This window comes from Oncorhynchus clarkii, chromosome 5, assembly GCF_045791955.1.
Source record: "Oncorhynchus clarkii lewisi isolate Uvic-CL-2024 chromosome 5, UVic_Ocla_1.0, whole genome shotgun sequence".
Taxonomy (NCBI): Eukaryota; Metazoa; Chordata; class Actinopteri; order Salmoniformes; family Salmonidae; genus Oncorhynchus; species Oncorhynchus clarkii.
Genome location: NC_092151.1, coordinates 55680719 through 55700512, shown reverse-complemented (window position 1 = coordinate 55700512; position 19794 = coordinate 55680719). Strand labels below are relative to the sequence as shown.

Here is a 19794-nt window from a genome sequence, read left to right as displayed (position 1 = left end):
CATGTCTGGTGAGTATGCAGGCCATGGAAGAACCGGGACATTTTCATCTAAAATAGTCATTAACGTCTACAGTGTATTTCTGATCAATTTGCTTTTCTTTCTAAAAACAAGTTCATTGCTAAGTGGCCCCAAACTTTTGAATGCTAGTGTGTGTGTATATATATATATATATATATATATATATATATATATATAAAAAAAACTTTATTAGTAGAAGGGATTTCTCCGTTTTTAAAGCCACTTTTTGGTGAGCCTACAAAACCTATTAGATCATCTTGAAGTTCTGTGCTGATTGGATTTTATAGTTGAAATTATAAGCTATTTTATTACATTTTTATAATGTCCCCAAACATTGTAGATGAAGGTACCTCACAGTAAAATAGAGGTACAACCATAGAGGTATGTGTTCTATATCTATGCAGGTATATTTATGAGTAAGAATATGTATTAAGTATTTGTTCTTTCCGGACACGAACACCCGTGACCATAGAAATAGGAATTCATTGAGTCCGATATCAATGCCCGTGACACTGTACACGTCACTAACAGGAACTTGGCATTTCCTGGTTGTACTTATCGAAACCACTTATGCTTACAACAAAATGCTCATGTGAAGTTGCTGTTTTCTCAATTGAAACGACGACACGGTTTAATTATAGTGTGCTAGTCCGTTTTTACAGTGTAAGGCGACAACGAAAATGCCATTTCAAGGAGTCATGAGGATCCTTTTACCGACGTTGTGGGCTATTTCAACCTTCGCAGACGAAAAAACGAAGTCGCCAACAACAACAGGCATTACTGCTGCTGGCAACACCAAGCATGTCACGAATTCGAGTGCCAGTAACACGACGTCCAAGAACAATCATAGCGGCATTTTCAACTCTTTCGACGTTGATAGTTCAATGATACAACGGGCCTTGTACGTCCTCATTGGAGTCACCACCATTGGCGTGTTCTATTTCCTCGTGAGAGCTGTGCGGTGAGTCGAACAAGCTAATGATGTTGATGAAGACAGACCATTATCTATTGGTAGCAATCGTTGAGTCATTCATTTTTTTTTTCACTTGAGCTTTCAATGTCCGTGACTTTTTAAATTAATTACGTTATGTTTAGGCAGAAGAAAAGAACAACCTCTAAGAAGAAGTATGGGCTGTTGTCAAACTATGATGACAGTGTTGAGATGGCTGTGCTGGAGAGTGATGAGGAGGATGACACTGTATATGAGGCCAGGTCCCTGAGAAGGTGAGTGAGATCTAATGACAAGAAGGTGCATCATCCACTAGTGTTGCTCATCATATACAAATCCCATTCTTTTGCAAGTTTACATTGTAAGTTTGTACGACACTGAAACTAGAGATTGCGAAAGTGCAAACTTGAAATACCTCAAACACAAGAACGGTAAGCTTACCTCAAATAACCTTAAAGGACAGTTGTTATTATGTACCATCCATAATTAACATGTTATTGTGTGAAAATGTGCAGTGAATCAGTTTCACCTTTTAACCTTAGTGTCGTCATTGAGCTCCTGAGTGGCGCAGCAGTTTAAGGCACTGCATCTCAGTGCTAGAGGTGTCACTACAGACCCTGGTTTGATTCCAGGCTGTATCACAACCAGCCGTGATTGGGAGTCCCATAGGGCGGCGCACAATTGGCCCAGCGTCGTCCGGGTTTGGCCGGAGTAGGCCGTCATTGTAAATAAGAATTTGTTCTTAACTGACTTGCCTAGTTAAATAAAATAAATAAGAAATGTATTTATTTAACTTCTTCTCTGTTTGTCTTTGTCTTGTATTTATCAGATGAGTCTGGATCTTTTCAAATAACACACATTGGACTGGGGAAAGAATGGAGACATTCCTAAGGTGCATTTTTCAACTGTTATTAAGGCATATTTTTTATTTTTGTCCTGCACCTGAAAAAAGGAAAACTGGCTTTCAAAATGACTGCTCTATCCTCCGGTGAACACTCATTTTGTCTAGCTGCCTGGGTATGAAAAAGACATGGTGTTTTTGGTGACCAAATAAACGTACCTTTTGATTCTAACTATGAAGAGGAGGAAATAGGATTTGTAACATAACAGGAGTCTAATGCCAAAGTTGCTTAAGTGAATGTGTGCGGGGTAATTCTTCAAATCCCCCTGTGCCCAACTTGAACTCTGCATAACAAACAACGAAAGATCTCTTCTAATCATCAACACGGATCCTCAATTTCCCGGTCGATGTGGTGTTGCCAAGGTTTTGTTTCTTTGTCTCCTGACAATATTCTGTTGCCATGGCATCCTATATATTTTCTGATGTCTACCTTGAATCATACCTGGACCATTAGAGTTAGGCTCGTAGCTAATAGCCTGATTAGTGAGTGTGCTTACAAACTACTGTAAACTAAGCTAGCCTACCAATATCCCCATCCCATTTTGTACTATGCACCCACACATGAATGTTGTACTGTTGCATATACCTGTTCTATTTGGTAAGCTAGACCTAATAAGTTTCAAGAAGTTAGTTGCTGAAAAAGCAAAACTTAAGCCAAAACTTTTGACAATCTTGGACAGTATGGAATGTGTCTGTAATTATAGCCCCATTTGTATGCAGGCTAATCAATATGCAATTCCACTAATTCCACTGGCGATTGAAAAATCCATCCCTTCCCCTCTGTTTTGGCTACTTGTAACTCTGTAGAAGAAGCACCTATAATAATTTGTTAGGCCTACTCATATCAGTTCAACTGTCATTTCAGGTTTTGGGTACCAGTAATTTCCCAATGCCCAACCCATTGTTTTCAAATCCAGCTAACTGTAAATTATCTCATGTGTTCTGAGAACCTTTGCTTCTTTTTATTTTTCAAAAACAACACATTTCAGAGCTGGTTCTTTCTCCTAAATACATGGTTGCTATTGACTGTAAAATCTCCTGTAATTTGTCCAGAGACAGTTTGCTGTTGCATTTACACAAGCTACTAAATGAACAAAGAAGGGTCCACACAATCTATTTTTTTTTTTATATAGCTTTTTCCAACCTGCTTTGGTTTTGAATTTATTGTGGTGTCTTAATTTTCTGTACCATACTCAAGTTGCAGAAAAAGGATCCCTGCATAAGTATTTGTCACTACTGTGCTTGCTTCATAGCAATTCCCAGGGGAAAATGAATACAATGTCACACATTGATTTATAAATTGAAACATCTTGGTTTAATTGTGCCTCCATTTCCGGGAGGTAACTGCATTATAGTTTACGTTCCAGATAATCAGAAGAAACACACAGGCAAGAGATGTATCTTAAATGAGCATCAACCCCACTGAAAATCCTCCCAGGTGACCTTCAAACAATGTCAATGTCTGTACTAGAAATAGATTCATATTTTCTAAGAATTTTAATGCCAGCTGGTCCTGAGCTCAAAATAACTGCCGACTCACTCCTTTCCCTCGTCATATGATTTGTTTCCTGAAGGTGGTTTTCTGTCTGCATTCCTTTGTCTGTGCAAATCTTGTATTTAACGGGAGCAAGGTCAGTCATATGATAAAGACCTCGGTGAACAAAGGCTCCAGTAAAACTTATATGCTTTGACTGGCTCTAACAAATATCATGATTGTTTTCATGGTCCATTTCTTGCCTTCGTCTATGAACTGTATGTACGTTCTGATCAGCAATACCGTTCCTTTGTCAATACTGTGGCCTGTGTGATAGAGAAGTCCCGGTCGTGTTTTGAATGAGGCCAAAGTGTATGTACTGTATCTGTGTGTATTGAGTCTTGTATTCTCTGTTGATTTAATGACCAGTAGTGCTGTGTTGGTGCTGCAGGTCTGAGGCCTTCTGGTTGGTTGGTGGTGGGATCCTTCGGCTGTTACGGTGGGCTCTTTTCACATCATGTTGAAAAGGAAAAATAAATCAAAGTGAGACTTTGAGCAAGACTAGCTTGGTGTGAAGGTTCTAACTCTCTATCTATTATCTTTGTCGTGTGCCATTTGTGATTATAACAAACTGTATACACGACAGGATAGGAGGTATTGAAACTGCAGCAATTTAGGAGATGTATTGAATGCAGTGTCAATTAGACTCATTCACATAATATGGTGAATTCAAATGGTGTGGTCCCCAATTCTCCTTCACATGTCAATTATTTAGTGTGTTCATTACAAAGAATTGCCACCAGGTGGTATCCTAACTCCACTAGTTCCAGTTACAATACCCAAACTGCCAAGCTTCCGCTTTGCGCCAGCTCTGCTCAGACAGGCCTAGAAGTTAGGAATGTTACCACGTTCGTGTGTGTCATATGTTCTCTAATGGGGTATATTTTCTCTACTCCCATTAGTCCTCTCTGACCCATCATCATTATAGCAGTTCATCCTACTGCTCAGTAAATTCTCATCTGAATATCCAAAGCATCATTTGGCTGTTTTTATACAAGGATGTAATGATTATTACTTTCTTTACAGATATATTTTTAGGTAGGCACAAAATTGTTTTGGGAGGCAATCTCACAAAATGTATTTTTAAACAATGTTTGTTAAGTTTTATCCTTACATCAGAACTTGAGAAAATAAGAGTATTGTTTCACTTACTTTCCCTTTAACTGTTTGAAGAAAGTTGTATGGCTGGTTCACAGGACAACAGGTATTACAAGTAGCCTAAGTGTAGGAGGAAATGGTGTGTGTGTAACAGCCAATATACCCTATATTCACAAATAGTTAATCTCCCTCTCTCCTCCTTGTCAGTCCCTCTGTGTATCAGTTGGAGAGGAGTCGAGCAATGCCAGGTGCACCCAGTGTGTGTCATCCTGGCCTGGGCTGCATATGCTTTTCCAATTACCTCTGTTAAACTCCACTGTGACATCCTCGCTCGATGCAAACATCCGAGACCCGGGCCCGGCCCAGAAGAGGATTTGCATTGGGTAATTCCGGTTGACTCGTGTCAACGGCAATTTGCCGCACTCCAAAAAATGTGGAGAAGCGAGCCAACAAGGGGAACGAATGCCATTGAGTGGCACAGCTGGAGCTGCGAGAAATTGTCTCCAAGAAATTTCACTGGAAATCCAATGACTGAAGCATGAAAATCTGATATTTAAAAGGGAGCGGAAGGGAAGAAAGAAGAGCAAAGACAGAAATGAATTTATTCCAAATCCAACTGTGGGACCGTATGGCCTGGGCTGGATCCTCTGCATTTCAATGAAGAAGAGAAACCGCCCAAGTGATGTTGATCATTCTTATTTTCTTTATCCTGCGTCATTCCGCACTCCATCTCCTTTCAGAATCTTCAGTGTCGGCTTTCTGCTTACTTTTCACCAGCCGTTTTCAACACAGCAGAAATAATTTAAAGCAACTTTTTGAGCCTGTAATACATGAGGGGGAGGGGATACATTGTGCTTTTGGATGCACTCCATACTGTGAGTTACTTCTGTAAGGCCCACTTCAGTCCCTCAGCTTTTGGCTGTAGCACACTGGCTAAGAGGGACCACTGTTCCGATCAGATTATGCTGAATCTTATACAATGTCCTACAGCCTACACTCATTGATTGTCCTGTTTTCTCCTCCAAGAGAGGGGGTTGATAAGATAGAGAAAGACTTTTCCTAGAGCAGGGGTAACCACGGGCTGATTTTTGTCAGAGCGGATGTTTGCTGGGCTGGAAACATAATTATAATTGTACACTGCAAATTGACCACAACTAAGCCCAATAAGAGATTGTATTTTAAAATACCAATAATTTCATACCTTGATTCATACCTTGATTGAGACATTACCATAATTTTTTAATCGAGTGAACACTTGGGAGCAGATTTCCCCCCCCAAAAATGTCAAACTTTTTAGGGTGCCCCAAAAAATCACTTGGACGGGCCGCTTGTTGCCGACCCGTCCTAGAGTGATGGGTAACATCCTGAGAACTAAAATATGTTACTGTATTTCTCATTCTTCCTATGATTATAGTATACGTATGATTTAGTAATTTCAATAATATTTCATCTGCTGTGAAAGGGAGTTTAGAAAACCTGTTTACAGAGTTAGGGATCGGGCCTACCTCTCAAGTTATCTCAAACTGAAACCAGAAGCTTACTGTATCTATGGTACGTTTGGGGATAATGTCTGGCTGTATCTATTTATACAATATTGGCCCTGTTGAACTTGTGTGTGATATTCTGTCTTGCTACGGAAACTGTAGCAGAAAAAGCTTCAGTGAATTTCACAAGCAGTGTCGCCCCCAGTATCTTGTGTGGCTCCTACTGTGTGGCCCAAGGCACAGCTCTACCAGCTGGCACTGTGTGTGATGAGACTAGACGTGAGATGATAGTCCTTTCTCCACTCACTCGGAGGTCATTCCCAGCCACAGGAAAAGCCTCCTCAGAAGCAAGAGATGCAGAGGTAGAACTCGAGCACTCTCTCTTTCCTCTTCCTTTACTTTCTATTGAACCCTCCCTCTCTCCTTCCCCCCCCCCCCCCTCCTCCCCATCTCCCTCCGCTGTCTCCTGCCCACACACTCTCGCTCTCCATCTCGCTCCCCATCTTTCTCCACTTTCCACCCACTTTTTCAAGTCAGAAGAGACGCTCGCTCCTGACCTTGCTCAATGCTTGAGTGGCTGGGCTGCTCCTGGCTGCTGGAGCGCTACTGGGAGACATAATAAACGGCGCCCTTTTCATCTCCGACACAAAGAACGGAGAGAAGAAGATTCCGGGGGCCTCAAAGGAAGTCTCCCGAACAAAGGAGACCTGAACTGAATAGATCTGCAAAGAGGAGAGTGGCAGGATGGGAGGTAGGGGAGGGGGAGCAAACTTTACTTCCATAAACACACACACAGACACACACACTCACAAAAGGGGGTAATGGTGATGATTGGCTATGTTAATTGTTTTGGTTGGTGGTATTTCAGGGTTTGTTCTCGAGGCTTATTCACACGGGTTGGCCGATAGAAGCACAGAGGCTAAACTTCAAAGGGTACAGCCTACATTTCAGGGGCATCATTTATCCACCCAGTACTCCCCCTATAATGTTCCACGTGCAGTAAGCCATATTTGGTTCTTGGTGTGAGAATAGGGAAATCAACCCTTAATAATTGGATTGATTCATTGTGAAGGTGTAATGCTCACTCCCGGACCTGGTATTGACCTGGATATTGTGCAGCATCCGGGATGCCACGGTGGAGTTGAACACACTATCAATGGTTCTTTATTCATGGCACAGAGCGATTGGTGTGGCACTTTTAACTTTTTGGGGCTGACATTTAGGGCCTGCTAGCGACTGCTTGGGAATAACTGGAACCGGGATGTGTGAAGGAGTAGAATCAGTTTGAATCTCCACGGAGCCTGTATGCCTACCTGTATTTGTTCTCTCCACAAAAGGAGTGGCAGGAGGGGCGAGTGGGATCCTGAGCAAACTTCACTTCCATAAACACACACAAAATGGGGGGTGATTTATCTTTTTACCATTTTGTTTTTCCACAGCACCCCACAAATAACACCACACACACACAAAAACACATTGCCCAAGGTGATTACCTTCAGAAAGTATTCAAACCCCTTGACCTTTTCCACATTTTGTTACATACATACACTAAAATTCTATTGTTTTGTTTTTTTTCACACACTATACCCCACAATGACTCAGCAAAAACAGCTTTTTAGAAATGTTTGCAAATATATAAAAAAAAACAATCACATTTTCATACCCTTTACCTTTGACAGCGATTACAGCCTCCAGTCTTCTTGGGTCTGATGCTTCAAGCTTGGCACACCTGTATTTGGGGAGTTTCTTCCATTCTCTGCAGATCCTCTCAAGCTCTGTCAGGTTGGATGGGGAGCGTCACCGCACAGCTATTTTTAGGTCTCTCCAGAGATGTTAGATCGGTTTCAAGTCCGGGCTCTGGCTGGGCCACTCAAGGACATTCAGAGACTTGTCCCGAAGCCACTCCTGCATGGTCTTGGCTGTGTGCTTAGGGTCATTGTCCTGTTGGAAGGGGAATTTTTACCCAAGTCTAAGGTCTTGAGTGCTCTGGAGCAGGTTTTCATGAAGGATCTCTGTACTTTGCTCCATTCATCTTTCCCTTGACCCCGAGTAGTCTCCCAGTCCCTGCTGCTGAAAAACATCCCAACAGCATGATGTCGCCACCACCATGCTTCACCGTAGGGATGGTGCCAGGTTTCCTCCAGACGTGACACTTGGCATTCAGGCCAAAGAGTTCAATCTTGGTTTCATCAGACCAGAGAATCTTGCTTCTCATGGTCTGAGAGTCCTTTAGGTGCCTTTTGGCAAACTCCAAGCGGCCTGCACTAGGAAGAGTCTTGGTGGTTTCGAACTTCTTCCATTTAAGGATGATGGAGGCCACTGTGTTCTTAGATCTTCAATGCTGCAGAATATTCAAGAGCTGAATACTTTCCAAATGCACTGTATGGTTTCCAAATTTGGTCAAACAATCCTCCAGTTTGTTATAGAGGGTGAATATTTTTTAATTGATGTCTATAAAATGTTTTTGCAACAATTAGAACTAGATTACAAAACTTTCTCTATTGATCACCAATATATTAATTTCCCAAAAGAGATAATCGTGGAGATGTATGGATATAAATTCCTAGACAAAATGAAATGATAGCACATGCATTATCCCAAAATGGTGTCAGTTTATTACAGGGCCACGGCATGTGTAATAGGCTTCCTTTGTGTATCTCCAACAGAGATGTGACATTTCTGGGTGTATTACATGCATTCTGGCAATCTCTTCCTTTTAGATCTGTTGTCAATTCTTTCCTTGTAGGTTCTGAACCGTCGGGTAGAGTTTCAATCAACCCTTGATCTAACTTGGCAATTCACTTATTTGGCGTAGCAGCTTCTTTCAGTATTTTTTTTCTGTGCTAGATGCTTTAGATTCATTCAGATTCTGTTGAAGAGATTGAATGACATTTTGGAGTTGTACGAACTTAAAGAAGTCGGCTTTGGAAAATCCCAATCTTTCTTGGAATTGAGTGAATGACAAGTTGAGATCCATCATAGTACACATGTTAAACATTCATGATGCCACCAGGACTTAAAGGTGTTGTCATTAAACATTGGAAATAAGGTGGGGTTATTCCAAGTAGGGGGGCCTGGCAATATTAGTTCATTCCCACCTCGTGAATTGATGTACATTTAGCCAAATACGAATGGAATTGAGAATCACTGGAATGTCTGTCTTTTTTCTTCAACTCCTTGCACCCTGGTAGTGAATATATCTGAGATCTTAAGGTATTACATTGATTGCTTCGATACTCCTCCATGCACAAGGTTAGTCAAATGTGCATTGTTTAAGTGAACGCAGTTGTGCAGCCCAGTAATACATCTCCATATGTAGTAGCCTAGTTCAAGACCTCCAGCTTTATAGAGTAGTGTAAAACAGACAATTAGAGTCTTGTGGTCTTTCCATTCCAAATAAAGAGAGTAGGCCATTTTTAACTTTAAAAAGTTGGATGGAATTTCAACTGTCAGGGCCTGGAATGAATACATCAACCTTGGTAATATATGAATTTTGATTATGTTCACCCTACCTAACATATAGATAGGGAGAGATCTCCATCTCTGAACATCAGATTTATTCTTATCTATTAAATAAAAAAATAATTGACTTCATATGCCTCCTCCAGAATGCATGGTATCAGAACACCCAGGTACTTTAAATGTCTGTCCATTTCCACTTAAATATACTTTCTAAGCCTGAGAAGTGCTGATTAGAAATTAGAATTCTCCCAATTCAATTTGAATCCTCATACAGTACCAAATGTGTCCAAAAGTATTAAAATAAATAACAGAATGTTCTATTTCAGATAAAGTAAAATGTAATCTGCATGCAATGATATCACATGTGGTGGAGATCAAATCTCTATGCTCCGGATTGAGCCATGAGTTCTAATTATTGATGCAAGGGGTCCTGTTGCTAATGAAAATAAATAACTAAACAAAGAGCATCCCTGTCTTGTCCCTCTTGATTCAGAGTTCTGTCCATTTGTTCATATAGATGCTTTTGGGGATTTGTACAATAGCTTAATCCAGGAAATATATACCGTACCAAAACTTTTTTAAGACTGCCACCAAATATTCCCATTCCACCCTATCGAATGCTTTTTTTTTTAGCACTCCAATCATCATGAAGTGCTTCGAGAGGCTAATCAAAGACCACATCACCTCATCCCTCCCCAATTTACCTACCTCCCTGACAGATCCATGGACAAGGCAATCGCCATTGCACTACACACTACCCTCACCCACCTGGACAAAAGGAATGTCTAGTATGTGAGTATGCTGTTCATTGACTACAGCTCAGCCTTCAATACCATATTGCCCTCCAAGCTCACCAAAAAGGTCACAGCCCTGGGACTGAGCTCCTCCCTATGCAACTTGGTCCTGGACTTCCTAACAGGCCGTGCCCAGGTGGTGAAGGTAGGCAACATTACCTCCTCCACACTGATCCTCAACACGGGGGCCCCACAAGAATGTGTCCCCCTGTATACCAACTGCGTGGCCCCACACAATTCGATCTCCATCATCAAGTTAGCTGACGACATGACAGTAGTAGGCCTGATCATCAACAACAACGAGAGCCTACAGAGAGGAGGTAGGCACTCTTGTTGGCATGGGGCAAGGTAAACAACCTCTCCTCAACGTCGGCAAAACAAAGGAGCTGATTGTGGACTTCAGGAGGAACCAGTCTGGGCATGCCCCCATCCTCAACAACAGGGCTGGTGTGGAGACAGTCAAAAACTTCCTCGGCATATCCCATTTCGGAGAAGCTGAAATGGTCAAACCACACGGACACCGTGGTGAAGAAGGCACGACAGTGACTCTTCAACCTCAGGTTCCTGAAGAAATTCGGCCTGTCCCCGAGGGCCCTCGGTGTTCTACAGGTGCTCCATCGAGAGAATATTGTCGGGCTGCATCACAGCCTGGTACGGCAACTCCACCGACACTAACTGCAAGGCTCTACAGAAGGTGATACGCTCAGCCAAACGCACCATTGGTTGCACACTGCCTGCCCTCCAGGACACCTACAAGACCTCAAGGACCTCAGCCACCCGAGCCACGGCCTGTTCTCCCGCTTCCATCACTCACGCGGGCAGTATAGGAGCATTATGGAAAAAAACTAGACTGGCCAATAGCGTCTAGCCCCAGAACATCAGGCTGCTGAATAGCCACCACCAGGCAGCTACCTACTCCCCCCATAAAAATGTAACAGTGTTACATTCACTTCTCTTGTTGACCTGCACTGTTGGAGCTCAGAGCTTAAGAATTTCACTGTACCTTGCAATTACATCTTCAAAACCTTGTGCATGTGATTACTAAACTAATCTAATCTAATCATTACCAGGAGATGGTTCACTTTAGGGATGGGCATTAGACATTTTTGGACTGTTCGAGTACTCAGTGTTTTTTTGTTTATTTTTTAGAACACAAGGCCTACACTGGAAGACAAAAAGACAAAAAATGTGCTCATTATCTATATGGTAACAGTGTGCATCGATGCATCATTTATCATAACCATTACAGATAACAAATCCTAATTGCTAAATTGCCCGATATACATTCAGTCAATAGAAAAACCAGTTCCATTTTAACATTAATTTATTGAAAGCGTAATATCAACTGGGTATATTATATCGTGGAGCACAATCTTTAAAAAGGCAGTAACCTCAGCAGTGGCGCTTGCTTGTAGAAGCCTATGGCTGTGCAATGGCATAGCCTTGTTTTGTTCATTTAGCAGACCAGACACCTTTACTTTCCGAGCCCTTATTACAGTCAAGACACACCTGTTATATTGTAAAAGAAAAACATGATGCACTATAACAGAATAACATAGACAATCCTGTCTTTTCGATATACAGATGTTTTGATTTAGTTTATTCTTCCTGTTCTTTGGAATTTCCTAATTGGATGAAGAATTTCACATTGAACACAGCATGGGGATGAATTACGGCCGCGACATCTGTTTGGTGAGTAAGCCTAGGCATGAAAATATGCCCTTTGTCTTTATCAAACAAATGTTTTTGCATATAGGCTAACCAATTCTAAATGTCACTAGCAGTTTGCAAATGACCCTAAGTGGAAAATAGATAGGACACAGTTATTCCAAAACCGCAGTGTTAATTGTTGGAACATAAATTGACTTACTTCAGTCAACCAGTCCATTTTGAATTTGTGATGAAACTGTTGTCATTTGGCAAGGAATGTAGCTTCTGTATCCCATCAGTTAGATATGTTTTTGTAGACATTTATTTCTGTAGGCCTTAAGGGAGCTTGTGTGTGTGCAATCAGCGTATAGATGGAGCGATCAGAACGCAATTGAGTGAGTGAGACATGGATGAGAAAGGGAATTTAGGGAGAACTGTGTGATGTTTGGCTTGGTTTCTTTTTTTTTGTGCCCCGCAAATGCACATATACAAATGGAACACTAGAGTCAAAGCAAATTAACGTTGTCTTCAAGACAAAATTACTATCTCTGGTTAAAGATCGGGTTTTGACGTCCATTCGAGTACTTGATTACTCATGTCCATCCCTATTTCACTATATCCTCCCTTGAACTTTTGTTTTTGGATTGATACAGTTTGTATCAATACAGTTTGATCAAATGTTTTAAAGACTGAGTTGATTTCAGAAGGATCCATTGTTATGCTACCATCTGGAGGGTTGAATGTTGTGAATGGTACGTTCCTCTTCCTCTTAATTTGCCAAGCAAACATTTTCCCTGCACTTTCACCTTGCTCAACTTATTGTTGGTTGGATTTCATGGCAGCAATCTCTGCAGATCTGGTGTTTTATTGTGTTATATTCAAAGCGTCAAAGTGTTCAACTGTTTATCTGAACTGTGTTTGCTTTCTGTCGTGGATTTTCTGTTCTAATATTTCTAATTATTTATGGGTCTGTCTTTTATTATGTGAAGAGTAAGACAATAATACAACCTCTCATATATGCTTTAAGAGCTTCCCAGACGACAGTTGGGCATACTTCCTCTACATTTATTTCCTTAAACATGTCTATCTGTGTGTTGAGATATGAGGTTAACTCCTGGGCCCGGTTGTATAAAACATCTTTAGTGTTTCCCTTAAGGAATAATTTTCCCTTACCGAAGGGAATTGTTTAAGGGCGTTGCATAGAGCCCCTCAAATATTTCCTCAGGTAATAGCACACATAAGGGGTTTTACAGTAGTTTGAAGGCGTATATGTTAAAAAGAGTGTCTGGTTACCATGGAGACTGGCTGATTCACTGACTAGAGGTCTCCTCAAAAAGATCGCTTTCATTTTGCGAGAAAATAGGACAGGATAACCAAATTGCTTCAGAAGATAAATCATCACGTTTCTTATAGTTACTTTTTTTCTCAACTTGTTTATATCACTTTCTAGTAAGTCAAGCTAGCTAACAGAGTACCTATAGCTACTAGCCAGCTAGCTGTGTAGCTAAGGATTAGGCACCTTCCATTTTTTTAGCTAAGTAGCTAGCAGGCTGGTTGATGTTTTCCTTTTGTAACTCTAGCAGATGAAAGCAACATTTACTTCCACAAATGCTATTTACATTGATATCCATACTGAATGATGCTGTTTCACTTAATTTAAGAGGGAAATTCACCTTTAAAATGTTTTCTGCAACTGACTTAAAGTTAAGAAAACTTTAAGGGAAAAGATAAGGGGGAAATTAACTTAAGGTGTTTTATGCTTAAGGTGTTTTAAGCTTTAACATGAATGACAATAGGCTATGGTCCGTAATTATTATAGGAAGGTATTGACATTCAGAAACACAGTCAATTAAAGAAAAGTTTACTATAAAAAAGTCCATTGTTGAATAAGAGTTGTGGAGGTGAGAGTAACGGGAGTATTATCTTTCAGTCAGTTGTTGATCTCCACAGTTCACATAGACCCATCTCTTTGATGTTGTAGTTTGTAGGGTCGGGTGGTATCCAGATTTTCATACCGTCATACCATTTCTGTACCATACCTGGGTATACAGTATTACCAATATTTAAAAAAATCATAATATATATATATATATATATATATATATATATATATATATATATATATATATATATATATATATATATATATATATATATATATTATTATATTTTTTTTTGGGGGGGGGGAGAAACGCACAAAACTATTTAGGCAATAGTTGTAAGCAGTGGCATAGCATATATACAGTATAAATGGTATATCCCCAAAGCCTAGTGGTTTAATACCTTAGACATGTTAGGAAGAGGATATAGTTTAGTTGATGTCTTGTCTAGAGTTGCATCCCGCACACAATTAAAATCCCCCCATATAACATTCTAAGATGGAACACTCAAAAATAACTTATATATAAAATACATATATATATACACTATAGACTATATATATATATATATATAGTCTTGGCCAGACTTAAATATTCTCTATTCAACAATACATGTCTAATTTGAAGTAAGGTGCATTATGAAGGAGAAAATACATAAAACATATTTATACTGTGTGATTATATGTGTATATATATATATATATTATATATATATGTATATAAATATTATATGTTAGTTATTTTCAAGTGTTCCATTTGGGAATGTTTTATATGGGGGGATTTTAATTGTGTGCGGGATGCATCTCTAGACAAGACATCAACTAAACTATACCCTCTTCCTAACATGTGTAAGGTATCAAACCACTAGGTTTGGGTGATATACCATTTATACTGTATACCAGGGTATACAGTGTAAATATATATAATACGACTGACTGATGATTCCATTAGTAAATCCAATATACGTTTGTATATATAGTGTATGTGGACACCCCTTCAAATTAGCGGATTCAGCTATTTCAGCCACACCTGTTGCTGGCAGGTGTATTTAAATCGAGTACACAGCCATGCAATCTCCATAGACAAACATTGGCAGTAGAATGGGCCATACTGAAGAGCTCAGTGACTTTCAATGTGGCACCGTCATAGGATGCCACCTTTCCAGAAAATCTCCACGTGTCATTACAAAAAGAAACTGGAAGCGGTTTGATATTCAAGGTTTTTTACATGATGTATCTAGCAGTAAATGGAATAGAAGGGAATTAATCCCTGATGTTGAACTAGCCTTTTCTTACTTCCACAACATATTCCAGGATGTATGCAATAGGCATGCCTCTTTTTTTTAAATTCAGAATTAAGGGCAGAGAGCACCCTTTGTTTACTGATGAATTTACTAAAATCATAAGGGAACGGAATGCTATGTGGGCTTAAGCAAGAGGGTCTGGTTCGGCGGATGATTGGATGGCTTTTAAACATCTTGGAAATATGGGTGTGGCTATGATCCGAAAATTGAAGACAGACCACTACCTGAAATCTACTTTGGATAATTTAAATAATCCCTTCAAATTTTGGCAATTAGAGAATGGTTTGGAGTGCAAAAAAGATACACAGCTTCCAAAACAATTGTTGGTAGACACACAGATTTTAACTGAGAGAACCTCCATTGTGAAAGCCTTAAATCAGCATTTTCTAGATGCAGGAAGTTTATTTGAAAAGGTCAAAGGTATAATTGAGCCCCTTATGAATTTACCTGACACCCCTGTGCACTCCTTCACCAGGTTCTCCTTTTCATCCTTCTCTGTTTCAGAAGTGTGTAAAGCCCTGAAAGAAACTGATAGAAAAAAATCCCCTGACCCTGATGATCTAGACCCCAGTTTCCTACACCTAGCTGCAGGCATCATTGCTCCCCCTTAGCATGTATTTTTAACCTTACGCTTGATGTTAAGGAAATCCCCAAGTTATGGAAATCTGCTTTTGCACTGCCTCTCCTGGAAGGTGGAGATCCTTCGCCACTTGACAACTATCGACCCATATCAACATTGTCTGTACTGTCAAAGTTACTAGAGTCCTAAGTTAGTAGGCAGCCGAAGGCCTACTTCCAAGAAAACAACATCTTAGATGGAATGCAATCAGGCTTAGATCTGGCCACAGCACTGATTCAGCAACATTGAAGGTTTTAAATGACATCCACTGTGCTCTTGACAAGAAGTTACATTGTGTGTCTGTCTTTATTAATTTGTCAAAGGCATTTGACACTGTGGACCATGCTGTGTTAGTGCAAAGGTTAAAATGTTGTGGAATTACTGGTCATGGTCATGATTGGTTTATAAATTACCTATCAAATTGTACACAATGTGTAATGGCGGATGGTTGAAAATCTGAGTCCATGGAGTTGTGCTCAGGTGTTCCGCAAGGGTCTTTTTTTGGCCCACTGTTGTTCATTGTGTATATCAACAACATTGGGGATCATATTGAAACAGCGGATGTTCATTTTTATGCAGATTATACTGTTCTTTTTTCAAGTGGTAGTAGTTTATCTTTAGCTTTTGAAAATGCCCAAAGAGCATTTAACATCATACAACATAATCTGTATGATTTAAAGCTGGTTCTGAATTCAGGTAAAAACAAAATGCCTGGTATTTTCAAATGCCAGGCATGTTACTAATCATGTCATTGCTACATTGTCTGGTCATACTATAGAGCAAGTCAAAGTGTACAAGCATTTGGGTGTGTGGGATGATGACAAGCTGAGCTTCACTGTTCATGTGGAGAACTTGATAAGGAAGCTCAAGCTAAGAATAGGTTTTTATTACCGGCATAAGGGTTGTTGAGAGCACTTGATTCAGTGTATCATGCGTCCCTCAGGTTCATTACCAATCAAAAACGTCTAACTCATTATTGTGATCTCTACTGCGCTGTTACCTGTCCGAATGCATAGTGCCAATTATAAAGTTAGGTGGAGGAATAATGGTCTGGGGCTGTTTTTCCTGGTTCGGGTTAGGCCCCTTTGTTCCAGTGAAGGGAAATCTTAACGCTGCAGAATACAATGACATTCTAGATGATTCTGTGCTTCCAACTTTGTGGCTCCAGTTTGGGGAAGGTCCTTTCCTGTGCACAAAGCGAGGTCCATACAGAAATGGTTTGTTGAGATTGGTGTGAAAAAAAAACTTGACTGGCCTGCACAGAGCCCTGACCCCATCGAACACTTTTGGGATGAATTGGAACGCCGACTACGAGCCAGGCCTAATCGCCCCAACATCAGTACCCGACCTCACTAATGCTCTTGTGGCTGAATGGAAGCAAGTCCTCGCAACAATGTTCCAACATCGAGTGGAAAGCCTTCCCAGAAAAGTGGTGGCTGTTATAGCAGCAAAGGGGGTACCAACTCCATACTAATGCCCATGATTTTGGAATGAGATGTTCGAAGAGCAGGTGTCCACACACTTCTGGTCATGTAGTGTATATTGCCCAAGTAGGACTAAATGAAACACATTATTTTTGAATGAGTCTTTTTTAACGATTTTATTATTATTTATACAAATATGTATGTATGTATGTATGTATGTATGTATGTATGTATGTATGTATGTATGTATGTATATGTGTGTATGTATGTATGTATGTATGTATGTATATGTGTGTATGTATGTATATGTGTGTATGTATGTATATATATATATATATATATATATATATATATATATATATATATATATATATATATATATATATATATATATATATATATATATATATATATATATATATATATGAGTTAGTATGTGTAATCTCCGACAGTGGAGGGGTCTGTGTCGCTGCGTGTTCAGTATCCGTACCCATTCCCAACCACTGTGGAGTGAGTGTCAGTACTATGTGTCCATTCTATGTGTAGTCAACTAGTATAATTTGTGTTTGAAGTAAATATAGTGATTATAATTAAGGAGCCCTGTCTAGGGCTGGTTCTACCTTCTAAGATAGATGAGACCCTTCTGAAGTATACATTCATTATTTGTCCTGGCCAGCGTGATAGGCCTACTTCTTGTTTGTTTGTTTTTTTACGCCAAAGGAAAGGTATAGGTTAGCTCTCTCAGGGTCATAACAAGAGGGGAAAAAATAAAAAAGTACTTGCCATCCCAGTGTTAATTGAGAATAAAATGAATTAGACTATTTAGCCATTAGGCATCATTATAATATATTAAGGAGAGAAATTCATTCAACTATCCATATAATTGTCCAATGAAATAAATGCAAACATTTGTAGGCCTATAACTACTGGAGTAGCCTACAGTTCTGTTGTACTGCATGCAACCACACGTGGGGCGCATTGGTCTTGACCCACCGGGGAGCAGAGCTGGCAGATCACTAAGAGCTGATGGTATAATGACTCTACTCTGGTCAGATTTTTTCAGAGTTTCAGAGTGCCCGCATTGAACACGTTTTTCAAGTCATATATAAATGTCCCTGTTGTAAATGCCTTAATTTTGGCAAAAGTAAATGACATTTTAAAAAAGGAAGGAAGGGAAAGAGAGCAACGGAAATAAAAGTACTGTGTGCTTACAATTTCAGCGTCTTAGGCAGTATGACATGAAGTGTTTGATCTCTCCCAGTCTTTTGTTGTTGTTTTACATTTAAATTATTTCCACCCACTCAGGCCTTTGTCAGCTTGGGAGCATCCAAACATAATTATCCAGATTATAGCGTTCAACACGTTGTCTTGTTGACTCATCAGTTTGTTTCTTAAACAAATAGATCATGCCTATAGCCTACCAATGAATGGGTTGTCATTTAGGCTGCATAGCCAATAGTCATTAAAGTGCTATTAATTTAGACAGATCGACCTGGATGGTGCTGGGATTGTCTTTTCAATAGGTGTGTGAGTGAAGGCTTACCTTTCTCGTTTGTGCCTTTTGATGTGGTGGGGTGTAATAGTCCAGTGCCTCATCTGTCGTACATCGTCTGTTGAGAGGCTGTCCTGGTCTGTACAGTTCATTCATTGCCATTTCCATCATGTCCAGGTTATCCAGGAATCGGGTTGCTTATTTTGCTGATTTTAGTGTGATGTCTCTTTCCTTCCGTTTGACCGGTAGTTGTGCAGGGTAAACCAAAGACAACGGGATTCATTTTTCCCATAGCTTTTTCTGTATTCGGTCAAATGATCTGCCTTTCATGTAGAGGTCTCTGCTCATGTCATCGGCCCTCACACATCAAAGGTCCAACTCCTGACTTTTTGGCTTTGATGACCAGTCGTGGGAACTTAATCTTTGTCCCTATATTTAAGGAACTTTGCCTCTTAGTTTGCTGCTTGTGTCCCCTCTCAGGCCGCCTGTTCGATGTGCTCCTTAAATTGTGGGAGCCCGTGTGATGCTCTCCTGGCCCAGTAGTTGTGGTATTACCTCCTCCAGGAATTCCTCCATTCCAGTTTATCCACAGCTCTCGGGGAAATTCATGAAACAAAGACTTGAATGGCGACTGAAGTCCTCCATCTCGTCTAATCTTTAAGTAAGCCCCGTAATGATGTCTTTTTGTTCATCCACGGTTTTCTGGAGCTTTTCTCATACGATTTTCTCCAGGGTTAACCTGGTTTTGGCCTCCACACGTTTGCTCAGTCATATCAGTTTAGACTGTTTTGACAAAATCTGTTTCTCATTGCCACTGTGAATTTCTATTAGAAGTGTCTCTAAACTCCAGTCGAGTCGTCAGCAACTTGGTCCATGGTCGCCTCGTCAGCTACTTGGTCCATGGTCGCGTTGTTTCACTGTGTTTATCGCTGTGTTTGTTTGTCTGTATTTCTCAATCTATTATTTGCCATAACATGTAGTTGCCAACATAACTTTAGAGTCGAGTTCTTTCCTAATTAAGAGGCATATTTTTACTAAAGAAACGGAATGCCAAACTGATCACCTTTTACCTGACTACCTTATGGTCGCCATACCGGAAATCTTGTTTCAAGCTAGAGTTTTATTACTGATTTCTGTTGATGGTATTAGGCAGTTTGACCGTTTGCATTCGATGGAGATACACTGT

General features: G+C 40.1%; 1 protein-coding gene across 1 annotated transcript; it reads left to right on the top strand.

Moving 5' to 3' along the window:
• The first annotated feature begins 502 nt into the window (after window positions 1-502).
• On the top strand, window positions 503-2894 carry LOC139409026 (protein FAM174C-like). Its single transcript, XM_071153667.1, has 3 exons — window positions 503-979; window positions 1114-1242; window positions 1797-2894. The coding sequence occupies exons 1-3, from the start codon at window positions 699-701 to the stop codon at window positions 1798-1800; spliced, it is 414 nt and encodes a 137-aa protein (XP_071009768.1). The 5' UTR covers window positions 503-698; the 3' UTR covers window positions 1801-2894.
• The last annotated feature ends 16900 nt before the right edge of the window (window positions 2895-19794 follow it).